At 39.2% G+C, this 12563-nt stretch overlaps 1 protein-coding gene across 2 annotated transcripts; it reads left to right on the top strand.

Moving 5' to 3' along the window:
- On the top strand, positions 1 to 12562 carry LOC116711628 (uncharacterized). Of its 2 annotated transcripts, none has more exons than XM_032551015.1 (17): positions 1 to 192; positions 864 to 970; positions 1046 to 1185; positions 1265 to 1422; positions 1512 to 1670; positions 2097 to 2550; positions 3605 to 3703; positions 4671 to 4761; positions 5099 to 5322; positions 5395 to 5637; positions 5705 to 5803; positions 6875 to 7068; positions 7157 to 7331; positions 7770 to 7926; positions 8013 to 8166; positions 9083 to 9194; positions 10475 to 12562. In XM_032551015.1, the coding sequence occupies exons 1-17, from the start codon at positions 172 to 174 to the stop codon at positions 10636 to 10638; spliced, it is 2751 nt and encodes a 916-aa protein (XP_032406906.1). In that variant the 5' UTR covers positions 1 to 171; the 3' UTR covers positions 10639 to 12562. The 2 variants fall into 2 exon arrangements, with proteins under 2 accessions (XP_032406906.1, XP_032406905.1); XM_032551014.1 differs by having other exon boundaries at positions 3 to 192; positions 1262 to 1422.
- Position 12563: the final 1 nt, after the last annotated feature.

Genomic DNA, 12563 nt, shown 5'->3' with positions numbered 1-12563 from the left:
CCGCGGTGTTGATAGGCTGTTTTTCCGTTGATGCTCCGGCAATGTGAAAGCCAGGAGGGGAGGAGAAGTCAACGCGACTAGCAGTGCAGATTGCTCACCAAACAGAAGCAGAGAGTCAATAAAGTTGATCATAACCACCAATTTCACTTTGATACTGGTGCAGTTAACGAGATGAGCTCAACTTCTTCCCCGGTAAGCTTCCAACAGCCTGTTTACCTTTGACCTGTCAGCTGTTAGCTGTGTAGAAGCGTTAGCATGTTAGCTGCGTTAGCTTATTTGTTAGCTACGATGCTAACGCTGTTTGTTTACACCCTCCATTGTTCCAAACAACAACAGCAGTCTTAACTGCAGCTGCTCTCTAGACTCTTATCCGGTGTTATGTATAAACTGTTAACCTTTTATTATGAGTTTCCTTAGTTATACTGACTAAACTAGCCTAGTGTCTCAACTTTATGAACTATAGTTCACTTAGAGCTGTGGGGTTTAAAGGTAAATCTGCAGTTAGAAAGCACAGATTGTAGGGTTTATGTACTCCTTTAGCATCTATTTATTGCATGCTGTAATGAGTCTGTGTTTCCAGTTTTTAATAATCCAGTTTCAACAAAAAATAATGGTGTAAGAGGGCCATTTTCATACAGACACATCTCTGAAAACATAGAGCTGATGAATATTATTATGAAAAGTAAAAATTGTAGATGGCGATAATGGAAATCATAAAAAAAATGGAAAGAATACATTATGTATGTTTTTAAATCTTTAAGATAATATTTATTTGGATCCAAGAGAGAAAATGAAAGTTTATTTTTTTATGTTAGTTTTGAATTGTTCATTGAAGTACATAAAATAAAACTTCTGGGTTGCAGACGATCGGGGAGTTCTTCCTCATCCTCAGTGAAATGGGTTTCACAGAACAACAGATCCAGGCAGCTGTGCAGGCAGGACATCTTTCTGTGACAGAAGCCGCTGAATGGTAAGTAAACTAAGATAAATATCAAGCTTTTGATATGTATCTCAAGCGTCTTAAGGCATCACCTCTCATTTACAGGCTCTTACAGGGTCAATATCCACGCCATACATTGGTTAAGCAGACATCCAAGTCGTCTGAGACCGCACTTTCTGCTTTTAACCCACCCAAAGATGCAGCGAGCAGCTCCACCCTACCAGCATCTCCTAGTGACAGCAGGGGTAAAAAAAACCCTCCTCATCAAATAAAAGTTAACTAGTCTTATTTTATTTGATTTATTCCTGTTTTCTTTAACAGCAGGTTCGTCTCTGGTCCTGAAGCTGTCCGAGTCCACCTCCCAGTCTCCTGATCCTCTTCCAGTTGAGTCGCGGATCAAACAAGACAAGAGCGACTTCGAGGAGAAAGAAAGACAACGTGTGGCTCAGAAAGTCCTGGCCGAGAAGAGGCAAAAGAAGGAGGTCCGATCGAAGACGACAGACTTGTACATGTGTCGGTCTGTTGGTAACTTTTGAAGAACATTTGGTTTTTTTTTGTTTTGTTATGCCAGGAGCGCGAGATGGTGTTAAAGCGGATAGCTGAGGATCGGAAAACCTTGCAGGAGAAAAGCCACGGCAGCTCTGCTGCAGACATGGCTCCTCCCAGCAGCGAAGGCCAGAAACTGGGAGGAAAGGTCCAGACAAATGTTGACAACAACTGTATCCTCATGGTAATGGCTCACTTATAAAGCAGTAGAAGGTGATCAAGCTAACATCTGAGTGAGTTATCAATTAAAACTGATAGCTTACTCAGATTTACTTATGACATGTGGTCTGGGTAATTGTGTTTTTACATACTTTTTTAATGATTTTATTTTTTAAAAAATATTCGTTTTGGTGAGCAGAATAGACATGTTGGCCTGTCTGATAATATATATGTGCAAACATATCTATCAATCATCTAGTTGAGGCAATTTGATCTAGTTAATGTAACTTAAATACTTTTGATTTAAAAGGTAATGCAACTTAAATCTATCTAGTTTAGGCAACTTGTATCTGCTTAATGCAGCTAATCTATGTAATCTAATCTGTCTATGAGTTCACAAAATTTTAATTTCAGATTTTTCGTCACATATTTATTTTGTGCTTTGCTGCAGATCCGGCTTCCCTCCGGAGAATCCATGCGTGAGCGTTTCTCCGCCGACGCGCCGCTGCGCAGCGTCGTGGAGCACATTAGCGGCCGCCACCCCTCCCTGTCCCCCTTTTCTCTCCTCCAAGGTTTCCCCAGAAAACGCTTCGGCGAGGCGGAGCTGGCATGTTCGCTGCGCTCTCTGGGCCTCACTCCGAATGCCGCTCTCTGCATTCAGACCACGCCGCCAGAAACGCCTCAGGACCCGCCGAGCCCGGCAGACCCGCCGCCAGCGCCTCCCAATGAGCCACTTCCGTGCATTTTCCCACCGCCGCTGCCGCATGTTCCCTTTCCAGAGGAGGCAGAGAGGCTGAATCCAGCGGCGGGTCACCGGCTCCCGGACGATCTGTGGGAGGAGGCTGTGAATTATGCAGGGATACCGAGAGCCGGTCCTCCGGTCTCTGGACCTTCACATTTCTGGGGTCAGTACCAAACATAAAAAAACCAGGATGTGAATTTTATGGAAAATATATCTAATCCACACTGGATTGACATTATAAATATAGGTTCTATTATTTGTACTTCTAGAAGTGCAGAAAAAGAATCCCAATTCTTATTGCCGGTTATTGTGAATCGATTTAAAATTCTCAAAAAGAAATTTTAAAATGTGTTTAATTTGTTCATCTTTGTCCTTCCTATCTGCATCACATTACGGTCCACTCGCCCACTGTATATTTTGTGAATAATTCTTTGATATTTATTTTCTGAAGTGAAAGCCAGCCAGGATGCAGCTAACCTCCAGCCTGAAATGACCCATTTCCGATTTTCTATTTTTAAAATTTATTTTGGCCGTCATGCGACCTGTATCTGATCTTTTCATCAGTTTGAACAACTCTGAGCCACCTGGATATGTGTTTCTAAATCCGACATGTGTCCGACCTTTTCAAATGTGTCCTGAATCTGAACGGCCAGGTCGCATTCATCCGACCCGAAAGTCATTGATACTCGACAAACGTCATTATTCTGCGCCCTGGTACACTCAAGCGGGAAGAAAAACAACAATCATGGCTGACAATAATAAAGATTACGCTGTTAATGCTGGCTCCGGTCAAACAACAACTTTAAAATTGTAAAATATGCTCCACCATTAGCATCCACGTTTATATCCACAGTGAGCACTCCTCCTTTTTTATGGCGGTTGGCAAAACACTGCGCACGCTCTGACGCTATTGCGCCCTGTACTGCGCATGCGGGACACTTTCAGGTCATTTGTAGTTCACACAGGAGATCACATACAAGTCACGTATATTTGGAAATGTGAACGACGACACCAATAAATAATCAAATTTCACAAAAAAACATAATTGAACATTAAGGCCCGCAGTGTTGTCAAACTGTAATACTGATGTTGGACATTTCATTCAGAAATAAACTGCTCACCCTGATAAATTTTAGTTTTTAGGATTTTTGGAGCAAATGGTGTGAATTTTTTTTTTTACATGAAATGCACTGGAGGTCTTTCCTGCTCTTTGACAGGGCGAGGCCAGAGACTGGTTCCTGGTGACCCAGAGGATCCTGGACTGGAAGCTGATGAGGGACAGGAAGCAGAGGAAGAGCCACCACAAATTCCCAACGGTACCGATTCTTCAGATGATTCATTCCTCCTTTTGACCTGCGTTTCTCTTACTCCATGTTTCTGCGTACTTCCTGTTTCTACTATTAATCCAGTGGAAACCTTTTCCTTCTCAGGACCTGCCAGCTGCAGGAACAGAACCACTTCAATTTATCCACTATGTTGCAAAGATTTACTGCTTTACAGAAGATTTGACTAAAAATCTGGGAATGTGGGTCAGATTTGGGAGAGGTTAGGATTAGGAAATGTGTTTGTCAGGACTTATTCACTACTGCAGAGCAGACAGGAAAAAGAAATCTCACAGTTCAGTTATTTTAGTTAATTATTTTTAGAAATGGCTAATTAAAAATACTGGTTTTGTTCTGTATCTCTCAGACTGCAGATCCATTTAAAGTTCTTTCAGTAATTTATAAAGAAAAGCCTGTTAATACTGGGGATAATTTGTAGATTACAGCCAGAGTTGGGTAGTAAATGGTTACATTTACTCAAGTAATTTTTTGGAAAAATGTTACTTTTGGGAGTATTTTTACTACGCTGTGCTTTTTACATTTACTTGAGTAATGTTATTATGAAGTATTTCTACTCTTACTTGAGTAAAATTTATGGATTTTTTACCCACTGAATGAAAAACAAACATGTTTTACCCAAAACTTCACCAGACAAATACACACCTGCAGTTTTTATTTAAAAAACTGATTTGGAAAACATTTCTTTTTGCCTGACTTTATTATTTTTTGTTACTTATATGAATTATTGCCATTTCCATCCTAAAAAACCGTAACTTTATATTTTGGTCCATTTGATTATGTAATTTTTAGTTATTAAATGATTGATAATTTGATCAGTTACTTAGTACTTAAGCAGATGTTTTACCAAACACTTTTTCACTCTTACTTGAGTAATTTCTTGGACGAGTCCTTTTTACTTTTGAGTAAAAACAATTTACTAATTTTTGTGTACTCTGCTCAGGAATGCCGAGGCTGCCTTTCTTCCCGGAGAACAGGGTGCGAGGAGGATTTGAACCCCGACACTTCTGGCCGGACCAGGGCAATCGCCTCAGGTGGGTCGCCTGGCAGGAAGCCACTAAACCAAAGTTTAAATTATAAAATTTAATCAATAAAGACTCCTGCAGCCTGATTGAAAGGCTTTGCTCTGAGTTAATCTTTTACTAAGCTGATCTGCGCTGATTTGTTTAAACTGAGATTAAATCATCCACTGTCCTCTTTTTCTCTGCTGTTACAGCTTTGACTGTATATTTAGCGACATTTCAGACAAAAATAATTGGTGTCGATCAAAATCGGCTTTTTAAAGATTGCAATCGTGATCGGCCAGAAAACTGCGATCGGTGCAGCCCTAAACGCGTAGCGATGTGTTTTTTGTGCTTCATGTGTCTCCAGAGACGCTCCAGAAGAGGATCCAGCTGACCCCGAGGAGGCAGAGGGTCCAGTGGCACATGTAGCTGCAGGTCAGGCTGCAGTGGAGCGCCTTCAGAGGGCTGCACTGCAAGAGGACCACAGCGCCTCTCAGGGACAGCCAACTCCACCTAAAAGACCCTTCAGGACACCAAACGTGCCATCCTTATGTGCCTTGGCCATCCGTGCAACTGTCCACCTCATGACAGGTAGGACGCTGTGAAAGGAAAACGCTCCTGAAGTCTGGTTTCCTCTAAGAACGAAGCGTGTCGCCCCTGCAGCTCCCAGCATGCAGTACAGCAGCAGCCTGGCGGGTCTGACCCCGGAGCTGGCGGAGCTGCTCCTCAGCCACATGTCCAGAGAGAGGCTGCTCCGCCCGCGCACCTTGGAGCTCTTCTTCGGCTGCCAGTTGCAGAAATTAGTCCTGAACTGCTACCCTTACTCCACCAACGAGCTCCTGCGGCAGCTGCGAGCCTTCACAACGCTGAAGCACCTCAGTCTGGTCAACTCGCCTCTCATCACAGGTAGGAGCTGCAGAAATCTGCCTCAGCTTTAAGTTTCTTCCTGATCTCATGAGCCGGTTCTGTCCAGATTCTGGTCTGGCGGTCCTTCTCAGTCTGGTCAAGCTCCAGTCACTCAACCTGGCGTCCTGCAGCAAACTGACCGACTCCTGTCTGCAGTACATCACAGGTTAGGATTCTTCCCATAATGAAACTGAGAGCCAGACTTGAAATTGGTTATTATATAAAAATATCTTTATCTCCTTTTTTTTACATTTTGTCTTGTTAGAACTACAAACTTTGATGTTTTATTTAGTTTTTATGGTGAAAACATGGCGCTCTGCTTGATGTCTCAAACACCGTTGGCGGCCATTTTTTTTCTCAGAATAGCACTAAAGCCTGTTGTGAATTTTGTTGTTAAAGCTCCTTATTCAGTTTTATTTCAAGTAGGTGTTTTCAAGGTTTGGAAAGTGCTTGATTTCTGTATGAAATCCTTGATATTCAGACTGCAGGTTTGGTAATAAATTGTAGTCTAATGTCTCTTTGTTTGAAAAGCATTATTTACAGTTGAAACAAAAAGATAATAAAAAAGACTAAGACACATTTTTATTCTCATTGTCTGAAGTTAAATCAGACAAAATTGATCTTGTTTTAGGTCAGTTAGAATTATTAAAATTCTTTCTATTTCCTAAATGCCAGAAAACATTTTTTTTTTACTTTGTTGAACCAGTCAGGTGTAGAAGGTGTGTGTAAGAAACAGAAAATGTCTCTTACACAGAAACAGAAAATGTTATTGCAATCTACCTTCCCCTGCTGTAAAATACTATTGCAATATATTATTAATGACAGTAATAAATAATATCATATAATGGTGAATTTAAACTATCTTTTTTAGTTTATTTTTATTAATTTTTTTAACTCCAAAGTGATGCTGAAAAAGTTTGAAAACTTACCTTGAATGTTTTTGAATTTTACTGTGGGAAACGTAGACACGCCTTGCTTATTAGAGAATAGCAAGTTGTGAAAAAAGAACTGAAAAAGTTAAAAAGTTTAGAGAATCTCACACTAATTTCACCCATAAAGGTTCTCATGAATTTTAAATTCATCCTGAAATTTTCACATCTCAGGCTCCACAGTTAGTGCAGGACTTTACAACAAACACAAATAAATGATAAAAGGTTGACTAAATATGAACACTTTGGCAGATATTAAACCTTGGTCCACCAATTATTTCTAATGAAATGTTTATTCTGGCTTGAAGGCTTGAAGAGCCTGTGTGTCCTGTCCCTGGATCAGACGAAAGTGACAGATGCTGGCATGGTTCAGTACCTCCAGTCGGCTCCTTCCTGTCTCTCTCAGCTCAGCCTGAACCAGACAGAAGTGACTGAAGCCACCCTGGCTGCGCTCCCCACCTGCGTACCACAGCTGCGACTTCTCAGCATCAAGCAGACGAAGGCACTTTAGTTTATTTCAACCAAACACTGTTTGTCTTAAGAGTCTGGTCTGCCATGTCTCTTCATCTTGTTGTTTGTTGGTGTTTCAGGTTAAAGATATTTCAGCTCTAGCAGGGATGTCCAGTTTGCAGACTTTGAATCTGAATGGGACTGGTGTGACGGAGGAATCTCTGGAGAGCATCTCCACCCACCCAACTCTGTCTTCTCTGAGTTTAGGAGGAATCTCTGTGAAAGATGGGAATCATGCCCTCAAGATTATATCAGGTTTGTAAATTAAAATGTGTGTAAATAAACCAGGGTGTCCTCACGTCCTTAAAATGTCTTAAATTCATTAGAAAAAGTAAGTGGGCCTTAAATACGTTAATCACCAGTCTTAAATTTTGTCATGTGAACCCTTGACTCGCTTCTTCGTCGTGTTTCTTGACTTAAGGCTGTTGAGGCCACTGGTAACTATTGTAGCTCCTAATACGAGAATAAGATTATGATTTCATCATTGTAATATTACGACTATTTTCTCATTACTTTGACTTTTTCGCAATTTTTTAAAGCATGGCCCTAATATAATAATCTTCCTGAAGTCTTAGATTTCATTCAAATAGTCTTAAAAAGTCTTAAATTCGACTGAAAGCTCAGAAAACCTGTAAACGGATGGAGCGAAGGACACAAACCAAGCTAAATCTTGATGATTCCCACTTCCCCAAGGTCTGAAGTTGACTCACCTCACGCTTCCTGGACGCCACACTGTGACCGACGGGGGGCTGGAGTTCCTCTGCCGGCTGACTCTGCTGTCAGAGCTGGACCTGAAGGATTACACACAGGTCACAGACCAAGGAGTCAGCCAGTTAGCCGCCATGACCAGGTCACTCCAACACCTCAGTCACGACAGCAAACGCTTGTGGCTGAAACGTCCACACTGATGGGAGTGTCGTGTGCATTTGTGTGCAGGTTGAAGAAGCTGTCTCTGAGCAACACGCAGGTGACGGACACAGGGCTTCCCTCTCTGCGTGGCCTGCAGGAGCTGCAGGAACTTTGTTTGGACCGAACGGCGGTGACGAGCCGAGGAGTGGCCGAACTCATCACCTGTCTGCCTCAGCTTCAGGTAATTTACCTGATAATATTGGTGGAGCTGCAAAGGTTGACATGAGTTCTGCTGGTGTTGGGTATTATTGTATTGTTAAAGGTTGTACTTACAAACATATAACGATTTAAAAATAACTATAATTAAATTTGGATTAAATGCAGAAGTAAGATTAGCATGAAGAGGTAGTGAAATATGTTTGGAAAACCACATTTTATCTTCTTACAACCTTAAACTTCACATTTATGGAGAGTGAAGAGTTCCAAATTACAACAAATAACTAATGAAAAAATTATTTAAATGTCAATTTTTTTAAAATGAGAAATAAACAGAAATAATTTATTAACTACAGAATTTATTTATTTGTTTTTCCTTAACATCCCAGTTGTGTTTCTATATTTTTATATTCATTGAGATATACTTATTACTTTTTTCAATTATTTGACTTGCTTTGAGAGTTTTACATTTTCAATGAACGAATTATATGTGCCTCAATTAAATGTTTAGATTTTTAATTTAAAAACTTGATATAATTTATGATTTATTAAATTATTTTGTGTTCCTGTGCTGAAGCACAATTTAAAAACGTCACCCATCAAACTGAATAGAGGTTCCTCTACAGAGACCCTGACGTCTGATTGGCTGCTTTTACAAACATCCTGATGTCTGATTGGCTGGTTCAAGAAACTCAAGAAAACTTTAAAAGTTTATTATGGTCAATATCTCCACTGAAAAGATCAGAAATAACATAAGTAACATAATTAAATTGATTTTAAAAAATGCCACAAACTTCAAGCCTCTATAACTCTAGTTGTATAGCTCTAGTTTTGATTTGGAATATCAAAAAAGCTTATTTTAAAACAAAAAAAATTGACATTTGTCATGCTTTAATAGTGAATTGAGAGCTTTGTTTTGGTTATAATTTCCTGTTTTTTAGGTTTTGGGGTTAGCCAGCACGCATGTGGGAGACTCGGTAGTGAGGAGGGGTTTGATCCACTGTCATCAGCTGGTTAAGATCAACCTCAGCCACACACGGATCACGGACCAAGGTACAGCTACACTGTTAGCTTGTCTTCTTTAAGCTCATCTCTGCTTGGTTGAGAGATAAACTGTTGTATTTTCTTACCCCTGCAGTAGGGATGGAAAACAAGTAGGTATTAATTGTCGATTAATAGTTTATTGGATTAAAATTAGTTCTAATTATCAACTAATAACGTCCTTTAGCCCTTCTTTTAGTGTTGTCGTTTGGCCACCTCTACGTTCAAGAATTAAGTGTTTCATATATTTGGTTGCTAAAATACGGGACAGCTCCACCACAGTGTGGAGCGACGTCATCGGACAATATTAATTCTCCAAAATATAAGTTACATCCATCTAAACAACATTTAATCTTGTTTTTGATATTTCGGATTTAATCACGTTTTTTTTCCTTACATGGTTGTGATGGCCTCAGTAAACAGGACAATGTTGCTTTTAAGGCAAAATTGCAGAGTGTAAAGAGAATAAAAAACTAGTGCAATACCAACCTGCGTTTTTGCTCTAAAGCATATGATCATTTATCATTAAGCTTTACTTAAACAGCTTAGATTAATCAATCTTTCTCACCTCCATGTCTAATTGAAAACTCCTGCACAAAGCTTTAATCAGGTCGCCATTAGCGGGTTTAGCCAACGGACTCTTTAGTTCCCTCTCCTTTTTACAGTTAGAGTCTCCTGTTCTTTATAATTGTATCCATAGTGTATGAAATATTTTTTGTTGAATTAGCTGTGACCTCTGACAGCAAGAATCATTTGCAAACGGAAGCACAGCTGCGACTTTTTTATATGAGAACAGTGCCATCTAGTGTTGGTAAATAGAAATTGCAGGCTGCAGTCAAATACGGGAAACGGCGTCCTGTTCGGGACACTTGAATTTGTCTTAAAATACGGGATTGTTCCCACATTTTATTCTTTTCATCTTTTCTTTTTCTATTCAGCCAGTTGAGATGTTCCTGTTTTGCTGTATATATATATATTTTTTTTTTTTTATAAATTCCTTAGTTTATTCATGTGGAAACCCCACCACAATTTTCTGTTTATTCAGTCAGTATTTAATACAGATGACAAAAATGTTAAACTGTATTATTTTTAATTTAAAAAAAATTCATTAAAAAATTTATTTTATTTAAAAAATTAAAAACTAATTTAATTTAGCATATTATGAAAAACTTTTGCCATCTAGGTAGAATAGGAAACTCAAGTTTAAAAAAAAAATGGCCGCTCTATTTATCGATAAGCTCACTCAACTTTAGATTAACTCATTAATCAATAACTTGCATCCCTGCCTGCAGGTCTGAAGCACCTGAAAGACATGCGTCTGGCTCAGGTCAACCTGGACGGCACCGGGGTCAGTCTGATGGGCATCGCCAACCTCCTCTCGCTGACCAACATCGGCAGCGTCCGGGCCACCAACACTCGCACTATTCCACTGGATGCCGTCTCAGACGAGGACTGAGGACGCCTCTGCTTGGACGAAACGAACACTGACGAACCTGAGCACGGCTGTCACCATGCTGCCCCCGGGACAACTGGAAACGGCATTGAGTAAAAACACTCCTCCAGCTTGCACTGTCTCAACTCCAGCTAGTGCCACTAATCTGACAATCGCTGAAAACCTAAAGGGACAGTTCCGGGTTTTACAGTGAAGTTCTGGTTCTGAGCAGCAGATAATGGTCCTTGTGTCTTTATTTGGTCCAAATCCAGACTAGTTGATCTTGGAAGCTGAAGGTTTGAAACCTTAATAACTTAATCCTAAAGTTTTTTTTATGCTTTTGGGTAGAAAGACAAGAATAAAGGTTAGTTCTAGCAGTTCTTCTTTTTACTGCATAGAAGTTTATGCAGTCGCTCTTTTATGAGCTTTTAAACCGACGTCACATTTTCACTGGATGGTTATCATGGGAAATTAAGGTTGGAGCCGGTGCACCACTAATAATCTTTCTGTGTGAAACACGTACCAGGGTTTCTACCCAGTTTGGAGAATTATGACAGCATTTTCTAGAAAATAAAGAGCATTGAAAATATTATTTCCAGACTTCATCACATTGTTTTATAATTATTTTTTTTGCCCTACTTCCTATTTTTTGTTCTTCTTTGTCTACTTTTGGACCCCCTTTGTTATGTCCTTCCTTCCTGATTATTTTTTCAAATTCTTTATTTAAAGACTTCACTGTAGAAATTTCAGCCTCAACTTAATTAACTTTATTTTATACTTTAAAAAGAACCTAAAAAACTATGAACTCAGAAAGGTGTGTAGACGTTAAATACAGAAAGCTAATCAGAGACATACCGCCTCCTACCTTTTGTCTAAATAAGCAACTAAATAAAAAGGTTCCAACTAATCTGGATTTTAACTAAATCAAGACAATAGTTATTTTTTTCTTTTAAGATATTGCCTATATATGTAAGCTTTAAAGAAAAAAAAAGAGCAGAACCTCAGTCTAAAACTCTGAACTTTTCCTTTTGCTTAACTAATCGGTTTAGGAAGCTTACACTCACTATATAGTTACTATTTACACTCTGCAGCATAATGTCTTAAGACTTGATAAACATTACAACTTTAACTGTATGAAGGAATGTAGGTCAAGCAGCATGAAAAACAGACTAAGGCAGATTTATTTTAATTTCTAATCCTGTTTTTTTTCCTATTAGAATCTTGACATCAAATGTGAAAATACAGTGCCTTGCAAAAGTAGAAATCAGATCTTAAACTTGTGTATTTTATTGAGATTCAAAATCATAAACACACACTAAATAGTGCATTTGTTAAGTTTTAAATCTGGATCTTCATGGAAGAACGTGCTTGGGTCAGATAGGATTAAAACATAGTGGTGGCAGCACCAGTCTGTGGCAACAGGACAGTTGGAGGGAGCCAACAGAAAAAGACTGCAATCAGAGCTACAGTGGAATGGTTTAGAAGGTCCTAGTCAAAGTCTAGACTTGAATCTAAGAGCTGAAAATCACTCAGATGTGCTCCAGTAACAGAGCTGTGCTGCAGAAAACAAATCTTTATACAAATAACTAAATAGGAGGTTGTTGCCTCTTCAGTTTACAGACAGTAAAAGTGTAAATTACTAATATACATTTTGATTAATTCATTGGGTTTCAATACTTTTGCAAGGCATTGTTCAAGAACAGTAGCTAATTTTCATTCAATAATAAATGAATCATCCTGGCACAGCATGACCTCCAGTTTCCTCCTAATGTAATTTATGCCGCAGTCGAGTGTAAATCTTTGGGAATTCAGCCATTTTGATTTTCATAACCAAAACAAACTCGCTTTAAATTTTTTCCTTGTTGCAATAGTTTATTTTCCCTAAAAGGTAATGACTTTGATACAGTCCCTGTAAATGCATAAGGAATAATAAAGACTTCTCCAATTAG

Source organism: Xiphophorus hellerii, chromosome 21 (genome assembly GCF_003331165.1).
Source record: "Xiphophorus hellerii strain 12219 chromosome 21, Xiphophorus_hellerii-4.1, whole genome shotgun sequence".
In the NCBI taxonomy this organism is placed as follows: domain Eukaryota; kingdom Metazoa; phylum Chordata; class Actinopteri; order Cyprinodontiformes; family Poeciliidae; genus Xiphophorus; species Xiphophorus hellerii.
This window is presented reverse-complemented; position numbering and strand designations above follow the sequence as displayed.

Bases quoted from the DNA above. Each gene is read 5' to 3' on its own strand.
- LOC116711628 (XM_032551014.1), top strand. From the start codon at position 172: ATGAGCTCAACTTCTTCCCCG. The intron at 5,804-6,874 runs GTTAGGATTCTT...TCTGGCTTGAAG, and splicing joins CTGTCTGCAGTACATCACAG to GCTTGAAGAGCCTGTGTGTC. The intron at 9,195-10,474 runs GTACAGCTACAC...CCCTGCCTGCAG, and splicing joins CACACGGATCACGGACCAAG to GTCTGAAGCACCTGAAAGAC.